The sequence below is a fragment of the Podarcis vaucheri genome (genome assembly GCF_965113315.1).
Source record: "Podarcis vaucheri genome assembly, chromosome: 7".
Taxonomy (NCBI): Eukaryota; Metazoa; Chordata; class Lepidosauria; order Squamata; family Lacertidae; genus Podarcis; species Podarcis vaucheri.
Genome location: NC_138765.1, coordinates 1,159,438 through 1,168,650, shown reverse-complemented (window position 1 = coordinate 1,168,650; position 9,213 = coordinate 1,159,438). Strand labels below are relative to the sequence as shown.

Sequence of the window (9,213 nt, the reverse complement as noted above, 5' to 3'; positions counted from 1 at the left end):
TGTTGTGACTGTTGTTCCTTTTAAGAGGGAACAAAGGGGACTTACATAGGCGCCGACTCCATGGGGCCTGAGGGGGCTCGAGCCCCCTCAAAAAAAATTTGGGGGGGCTCAGCCCCCCCAATAATCTCGGGCGCCCTTCCAGCAGAGCGCCGTCGCCGTCCCCCGCCTCCTCCCCACCTGCTCCCTCGCCAGCCAGCCAGCCAGCCGCGCGCCCTAGTCGGAGAGCCCCGGCCGTCCCCCGCGAGATTAGGGAATCCCCGGGGGTGGGGGCTCCTGCCTCGCTGCTTCGCAGCACCACCGCCACTGCCAAGGCACTGCCGGGGGGAATTTCCTTCCTCCTATAATAATAATAATAATAATAATTTATTATTTGTACCCCGCCCATCTGGCTGGGTTTCCCCAGCCACTCTGGGCGGCTTCCACAGAAACCAAAAAAACATTAAAATATCATACATTAAAAGCTTCCCTGAATAGGGCCGCCTTAAGATGTTTTCTGAATGTCAGGTAGTTTTCCATCACCTTGACATCCGATGGGAGGGCATTCCACAAGGCGGGCGCCACCACCGAAAAGGCCCTCTGCCTGGTTCCCTGTAGCTTCGCTTCTCGCAATGAGGGAACCGCCAGAAGGCCCTTGGCGCTGGACCTCAGTGTCCGGGCAGAACGATGGGGGTGGAGACGCTCCTTCAGGTATACTGGGCCGAAGCCGTTTAGGGCTTTAAAGGTCAACACCAACACTTTGAATTGTGCTCGGAAACGTACTGGGAGCCAATGTAGGTCTTTCAAGACCGGTGTTATGTGGTCTCGGCGGCCGCCCCCAGTCACCAGTCTAGCTGCCGCGTTCTGGATTAGTTGTAGTTTCCGAGTCACCTTCAAAGGTAGCCCCACGTAGAGCGCATTGCAGTAGTCCAAGCGGGAGATAACTAGAGCATGCACCACTCTGGCCAGACAGTCAGCGGGCAGGTAGGGTCTCAGCCTGCGTACCAGGTGGAGTTGGTAGACAGCTGCCCTGGATACAGAATTGACCTGTGCCTCCATGGACAGCTGTGAGTCCAAAATGACTCCCAGGCTACGCACCTGGTCCTTCAGGGGCACAGTTACCCCATTCAGGACCAGGGAGTCCTCCACACCAGCCCGCCCCCTGTCCCCCAAAAACAGTACTTCTGTCTTGTCAGGATTCAACTTCAATCCATTAGCCGCCATCCATCCTCCAACCGCCTCCAGGCACTCACACAGGACCTTCACCGCCTTCACTGGTTCTGATTTGAAAGAAAGGTAGAGCTGGGTATCATCTGCATATTGATGGACACCCAGTCCAAACCCCCTGATGATCTCTCCCAGCGGCTTCATATAGATGTTAAAAAGCATGGGGGAGAGGACAGAACCCTGAGGCACCCCACAAGTGAGGGCCCAAGGGTCTGAACACTCATCCCCCACCACCACTTTCTGAACACGGCCCAGGAGGAAGGAGCAGAACCACTGTATGACAGTGCCCCCAGCTCCCAACCCCTCTAGACGGTCCAGAAGGATGTTATGGTCGATTGTATCAAAGGCCGCTGAGAGATCCAGCAGAACTAGGAAACAACTCTCACCTTTGTCCCTAGCTCGCCGGAGATCATCAACCAGTGCGACCAAGGCAGTTTCAGTCCCATGATGAGGCCTGAACCCTGATTGGAAGGGATCCAAATGGTCCGCATCCTCCAGGCGTGCCTGGAGTTGTTCAGCAACCACACGCTCAATCACCTTGCCCAAGAATGGAAGATTTGAGACTGGGCGATAGTTGGCCATACTGGCCGGGTCTAAAGATGGTTTTTTAAGAAGCGGTTTAATGACCGCCTCTTTCAGCGGATCTGGGAATGTTCCCTCACAGAGGGAAGCATTCACCACCCCGCAGAGCCCATCGCCCAGCCCTTCCCGGCTAGCTTTTATAAGCCAGGATGGGCAAGGATCAAGGAGACAAGTGGTTGGTTTCACTCGTCCAAGCAGCCTGTCCACATCCTCGGGGGTAACGGATTGAAATTGATTCCATGCAACTTGACCAGACAGGGCTCTCCCGCCCCGGCCCTGCTCCCACGGTGGTGTCTAGCTCCTTCCGAATATGAGTGATTTTATCTGCAAAAAACGTTGCAAAATCGTTGCAGGAGATCTTGAGGTCTTTACAAGGCCCCGATGGTAAAGGTGGTTCCGTTAAGTTGCGGACCACCTGAAAGAGTCTCCTGCTACTATTTTCTGCAGATGCAATAGAGGCGGTGAAGAAAGTCTTCTTCGCCGTCGCTATCGCCACTTGGTAGGCTCGACGTTGAGCTCTAACCTGTGTCCGGTCAGATTCGGAGTGAGTTTTCTGCCACCGACGCTCTAGCCGTCTCAGCGATTGTTTCATCGCCCTCAGCTCCGAAGAAAACCACGGGGCTGTCCGGGCTCCATGCAATCGGAGAGGGCGCTTCGGAGCCAGACAGTCGATAGCCCTGGTTAACTCCGCATTCCAGCGGGCCACCAGGGAGTCAGCTGAAAGGCCATCAACATGGGATAAAGCATCCCCTACCACTCTCTGGAAACCATTTGGATCCATTAAGTGGCGGGGGCGGACCATCTGAATTGGTCCCACCTCCCTGCAGAGGGGAAGGGTCGCGGAGAAGTCCAGTTGCACCAGGAAGTGATCTGACCATGGCACTTCTTTGGTTTCATTTTTACTTAGTGTCAGATCACCCACGTCGCTAGAGGTGAATACCAGGTCTAAGGCATGTCCATGACTATGAGTTGGGCCCAACTTATTCAGGGACAGCCCCATGGAGGCCATGCTTTCCACGAAGTCCCGAGCGGCCCCTTGTAAGGTCGTGTCAGCATGGATGTTAAAATCCCCCAGGACGACCAAGCTAGGTGTCTCCAGGAGAACATCCGCCACGACCTGAAGCAGCTCGGGCAGGGAATCCTTGGTGCAGCGGGGAGGTCGGTACACCAAAAGGAATCCTGTACTGCCCCTATTGCCCAACTTCCAGAACATGCACTCAGAAAACTGGGTCTTCCCAGTAGGACGCCTGGTGCAGACTAATGACTTCCTAAAAATCACTGCAACCCCCCCTCCCCGCCCACATGACCTGGGTTGCTGTGCGTAAGAGAAACCTGGTGGGCAGGCGGCAGCAAGGACAGGCCCATCTGTCTCATTCAACCAGGTCTCTGTCACACAAGCCAGGTCAAATCCTCCATCCACAATCAGGTCGTGGATGGCAGTGGTTTTATTCACCATTGACCTGGCATTACACAGCAACACCTTCAGGTTATGTGGGTTTCCCCTGTTGATTCCAGTATCCATCTGGTCAAGGCCAGACCCGGAGGCAGGGATAGTCTTCAAACAACGACTAAACCTGCCTCCTCGGTAATGACATGGTCTGGTCTTAGCGTAACTCCGCCTCCTGCCCATGATCACCGAGATCGGATGTCCCAGTGCTTCCCGCCCTGTGGAACTTGTCCCAGCCTGGCGGTTTCAGCGGTTTAGGGCCGGAGCGGAGGGGGCTCGCCCTCTCTTCTCCGGCTAGCCCCACGTTTCCCGCATATCAGCTGTTCCGGAGCTGATTAATAGGCGCAGCACGCTCTCCCCTATTCGCTCACGAGGAGGCGGCACCACTTTATTTGCATATTCATGAGCTTATTTATTATTCATGAGCTTTCCCGGGGCCCCCCAATATTTTTTATAAGTCCGCGTCCCTGGGGACTTACCAGGAACAAACCCAATCTGCACAAGCCAGATTAGATTGCTTAAGTAAAGAGATTCAAGCGATTCTACCAACCAGCTCCCTGCAATATACAGGGGAATATACTCTACTACTGACTCACTAGCGTGAGAGAGGAAACATACTACTAAATCAATATATCCTCTCCTCCTATCCACAACATTCCCACAAAAATAAAGTTTCCTCTGGGCATCACTAGGCAAACTGGGGAGGCATCAAAGGGGTTGCCCCTCCCATCCCTTGGAGTCACCTGGTCTGAACACACACACACACACACACACACACTTCTCTTGAAAGGTTTTCCTGTATCACTTATTATGGCTCCTTTGGTTCCCTCTTTTTGTAATTTTGTTTGTCTCTTCACACATAGTTGAGCAAGGTTTGAACTGTGGAAAGAGAGCGCACAAAAACTGGAACGTGTCCAGAGGAGGGCAACCAAAATGGTCAAAGGCCTGGAAACGATGCCTTATGAGGAACGGCTAAGGGAGCTGGGCATGTTTAGCCTGGAGAAGAGGAGGTTAAGGGGTGATATGATAGCCATGTTCAAATATATAAAAGGATGTCACATAGAGGAGGGAGAAATGTTGTTTTCTGCTGCTCCAGAGAAGCGGACACGGAGCAATGGATCCAAACTACAAGAAAGAAGATTCCCCCTAAACATTAGGAAGAACTTCCTGACAGTAAGAGCTGTTTGACAGTGGAATTTGCTGCCAAGGAGTGTGGTGGAGTCTCCTACTTTGGAGGTCTTTAAGCAGAGGCTTGACAACCATATGTCAGGAGTGCTCTGATGGTGTTTCCTGCTTGGCAGGGGGTTGGACTCGATGGCCCTGGTGGTCTCTTCCAACTCTAGGATTCTATGATTCTATGAAAAAAAGGAGGAGGATGGCTTGGTAAATCTATTGCAGTTATTTTATTTCATAATGTGCATGCATGGCTTGATTGTTTTTTTTTAAAAACGCCTCAAAGCAGCTTACAAAAAGATAAGAAAACTGAGAAAAATGTACAACAGTACTTTAAACCATACAAAAGTTTAAATACTCCAACAGGTTAAAATCCACCTCGACTCTCTACGCTTCTGGGTCGGCTTGTCTGAGCAGAATGTTTTTCGCAGGCGCTGAAAGGAGCACAGGAAAGGCCGCCTGCTTGATGTCTATGGGCAGGGAGTTCCCCAGTGAGGGGGGCGGTGCAAATGGTCTCAGGGGTCGAGGAGCCTGCAGAGACTGCTGGGGTGGGGCTGGCCCCCTCCCAGAGCTAAGCAAGGAAGAGGAGGGGCGTTGCGCAGACAGAGCGCCCCAGCAGGGTCTCCTTTGTGGTGGCCCCTCCTCACACGACGGTGCTGGCGCTGCGGTCGCTGGGGTCGCTGCGGTCCTCCGTGGCGGCGGCGCACGTGTCTCGCGTCCCCGCGTGGCCGTCGGCGAGGGAGTGTCCGAGCGCGGACTCCTCGCTGAAGACGTTGCGCAGGAGCGCCTTGACGGAGCGGCGCATCTTGCTCTGGAAGTCGTGGCCGGCGAGGACGTAGATGACCGGGTTGATGCAGCTGTTGACGTAGGCCAAGCCCACGATCAGGGGGTCCGCCGTGTTCAAGGAGCGGCTGAGCTCAGTGTAGTGGGGCTGGGAGGCCTGGATGAGGCCGGCCACGTGGTAGGGCCCCCAGCAGACGAAGAAGCCCACCACCACCACCAGGACCACCTTGAGGGTCTTCTGCGAGCGCTGCCCGAAACGGGAGCTGCGCACCCGGCGCAGGAGCAGCCCGTAGCACGCGCAGATGACCACCAGCGGGAGCGCGAAGGCCAGCGCGAAGCGCGTGGAAGCCACGGAGACCTCGGCCACGCGGGGACCTCCGGGGAAAGCGGCGTAGTTGGTGCTGCACAGGCTCCTCTGGAACTGCGTGACGAGGCGGCGGGAGAAGAAGGTGGGCGCCGTGAGCGCCAGCGCCAGCAGCCAGGCCAGGGCGCAAGAGCCCCAGGCCAGGCGCACCGAGCGGTGGTTCTGGCACCAGACGGGCCTCAGCACCAGGCAGCAGCGGTCGAGGCTGATGAGGACCAGCAGGTTGACGCTGGCGAACATGTTGAGGATGATGAGCGAGGGGAAGAGCTTGCAGGCGAAGTCGCCCAGCGCCCAGCGGTGGTCGGCGGCGAGCGGCGCGGCCAGGAAGGGCAGCGCCAGGCAGCAGAGCAGGTCGGCCACGGCCAGGTTGAGGAACCAGGTGGTGTTGACGGTGCGCCGCATCTGGAAGCCCACCACCCAGACCACCGCGCCGTTGCCCAGCACGCCCACCACGAAGACCAGCACGTAGACGCTCAGCGCCACCCACAGGAGCGGGCTCAGGCCGGGCTCCTCCAGCACCAGGGGGCCCGCGTCGGAGGGGTCCGGGTCGGAATCATTGTACTCCGAGTAGAAGTCCCTGAAGTCGTCCATCACTGAGCCCATGGCGTCCTGCGGGGGGCAGACAGGCGGGAGAGAGGAGTCAGGGCCGGAGGCGGGAGTCGTCTCTAGCCTAGGCAAGGGAGTCGGCTCTTAGAAATCATGGAACTGTAGAACTGAAAGGGACCCCCAGCGGCCATCCAGTCCAACCCCCTACAACGCAGGAATCGCAGCTGAAGAACCACAGAATCCTAGATTGGGGGATCCCAGTGTCATCTGGTCCGCCCGCCCCCCCCCCGCAGTGCACCAGCCTGGTCCCCAAAAGCTTACCTTTGCACACACGAACATCTACAGAGCGAGAGAACATTTGCCCAAAGCTCTGATTATGCAAGTGGCCCTAAATTTTGTGTGTGTGTGTGTGTGTGTGTGTGTGTGTTTTCCCCAGGCCGGGACTCAAGGCGGTTCACACAAGTAAAATCAAACACAGATTAATAGACCAGCGTTTGGGAACAGCTCCCGGTTGCAGCCGCCAAGGAGTTTAAACAAAAATCTGAAGAAGTGTGCATGCACACGAAAGCTCATACCAAGAACTAACTTAGTTGGTCTTTAAGGTGCTACTGGAAGGAATTTTTTTATTTCAGTTTGTATTAGTTGTCATTGCAGTTAATTGCACAACACATTTGTTCTTTATGATGAAGATCGTGGCGTCATTGTTAAGGTCGTGTTCTGTACAGCGCTGGACTATTTTAGGTGCTGGGTAAGAAACTTACATTTATTTGTTTTTTGCAATAAAAGCAAAGAGAGCCATTCTACCCCTAAACAGAAGGGGGGGGGGAATCTTGCAAATTTTACTCGTGAAGCTTCGGGACGCAATGATAAAATACAACATAAGCTGAAGAGACTATAAGGCAGCCGAGGTCAGATGACCATCTCTTGGGGCTTCTGCGAGTCCATCTCTGGGCAGAGGGTCGGACCACATGACCCTTTGGGAGCGGGGAACGGATGGACAAAAACGAGACCCTGGAGAAGCCCGAACCCGTTTGGACTCCGCGGTCTTATTCTCTGGCAAATTCTGATATGAAATCGATTGAAGCTGCTTCAGGGGGCACCGCGTCTAAGGCTGGTTTCTTCCGGGACTCCTATAACTCAAGGATTGCTTCCCGTCTGTCTGTCCGGGTGTGAACAGCGAGAGAGACCCCAACCGCGTTGCCTTTTGGCCCGCAAACCAGACATGCCGCCCGCAAATTAAGCCTTGTTCTCTTCCCCGCCAAGGCAACGCCCGGAGCTGCCTCCTTCCTCCCAGTCCAAGCCCCCCCATCCTCGCCCTCCAGCCCCGCTTCGCCCCGAAGGTCCCAGAGCCAGGAAAACCCTCGCGCGCAGGAAAGAAGGACGGAAGAGCGATTTTGCTCCTGCCTGGAGGCGCCTCCTCAGAAGCGTCAAGTGCAGCGGGAAGGAGGGAGGGGAGCTGGCATTGAGGGCTCCTGGGATTTCACAGACACCGTCCCCGGCTAGAGAAGCGCAGGCACCTGAGAGTATCCTCGCGGCTGCACAGAAAAACGGGCAGCCCAAGTTCCGGGAACGAGGCGCGGCTTGTTTGGAAAGCTGTGAGCGGAGCTGCTGGAGACCAGGAGAGGGCGGGGGTCCCGCGTGTGCCAATGATGCCAAGCGCAGGCCGGGGAGGTGCAAGTCTGCCCTCGAATCCCTCTGGCATTTTCTCCTCAAGGAGCTCCGGGGGGCAGCGCGTTAATCGCCACGACAACCCCGCGAGGCCGGCCAGAGAATCAGAGACCCAGAGTGTAGATTTTTTTGATTAAAAAAATATTCCAATATTAGTCGTATTGCACCTTTGGCTAGAAGGTACCAGGCTTGATTTTGGGTGGCTGCATTCTATGCCTCCTTCCGCAGAAGCCAGATGGGAACCTTTGGCAGGTGCCAGTAAGCTGCGCTACGAGGCATTGAGCCCCAGTGTCACAACTTCCACCCTTCCTCCGCCCTTTCTCTCTCTTCCCCTTTTGCCCCCTCCCTCCCTCCCTCCCTCCCTCCCTCCCTCTCTCCTATGCCAGCCCCCAACCCAGCCGGGCTCTCCTGGGCTCCCCCTGTTCCCCTGCACCCTAGATCCTGCGAGACGCTCCCATTACCGGAGAGCAGGTGGGGAGGGGGCAGAGAAACGGGCGCGAGGCGAAGTCGCCTTTGCCGGGGGTGCATTGCCCAATCTGGTCTTGCAGCAGAATCGTGTGACCCGGAAGCAGGCGGGCAGAGGAGAAGAAGAGAGCAGGGTCTTCTGGGGACTTTGGCAGCCTACTAGATTTGGGGGGGGGGGGGGCAACCCGGGACCCTGCAATTGTGGCACGCCGGCAGCTCCTTTCATCTTCATCATCATCATCATCATCTTCATCATCCCCTGCAGGACCCCATTCCTCCCAAGAAACGCCCAAAGGCATCAGACATAAAGGGGGTGAGAAGCACCCAAACCCAGCTGGGGAGGGGGGGAGGGAGGAGCAGCGGCTCCCCCCCCCCCGCATTGCGATACAACCTGTTTTGGGGGGGTTCACTAGGGTCAGGGGGCAGCAGCTCCTGGCCCGACAAGGGAGAGCGTCGCGAACTATCCGGAGCCAAATCACTCCCAATAGGTCCTTTTTTTGGGGGGGGGATAGCACCAGGTGCAAAGCTAGATGGGGTGCAGCAGCGGGAGCCCCTCCGCTAAACACGCCTCTCCCAGCTCCCCCCCCCCCCACGGCAGACTGCCATCTCTGCTCTCTGCTTGCGCGCAGGAGCCCTTCGCCAGCACCGCTCCGATCCCAGGCAGCTCTGCCCGCTTCCCTCTGGGGTGACCGGGTTTGGGGGGGCGATCTCCCACACACTCACCCTGCGGAGCAAGAACCAGGCAGCCGCTCCCTCTCTCCTGCTTCTGGGGCGGCTGCTGCTGACCGGCTCCCTCCCCGTTTATACCGCCCGAAAGAGGAAGTCGGGGTCTGGTTTAGGAAATTTGCTAAATTTCGCTCGCTGCCTCAGTTTCTCTCCCCGACGAGCCTTCAGACGACGCCCGGGCGCTGCGCCTCCATCTGCTGTGACGGCGCCAGTCCTCGCTCCGGATCTTTATAGGGACTTCCAGGGCGGGGCGGGG

At 56.5% G+C, this 9,213-nt stretch overlaps 1 protein-coding gene across 1 annotated transcript; it reads right to left on the bottom strand.

Moving 5' to 3' along the window:
• Window positions 1–4,620: 4,620 nt before the first annotated feature.
• Window positions 4,621–9,180, bottom strand: C5AR1 (complement C5a receptor 1). The gene is made up of 2 exons (XM_082229594.1): window positions 8,955–9,180; window positions 4,621–6,161 (listed from the first exon to the last, which is right to left on the bottom strand). The coding sequence occupies exon 2, from the start codon at window positions 6,153–6,155 to the stop codon at window positions 5,049–5,051; it is 1,107 nt and encodes a 368-aa protein (XP_082085720.1). The 5' UTR covers window positions 6,156–6,161; window positions 8,955–9,180; the 3' UTR covers window positions 4,621–5,048.
• Between the last annotated feature and the right edge of the window lie 33 nt (window positions 9,181–9,213).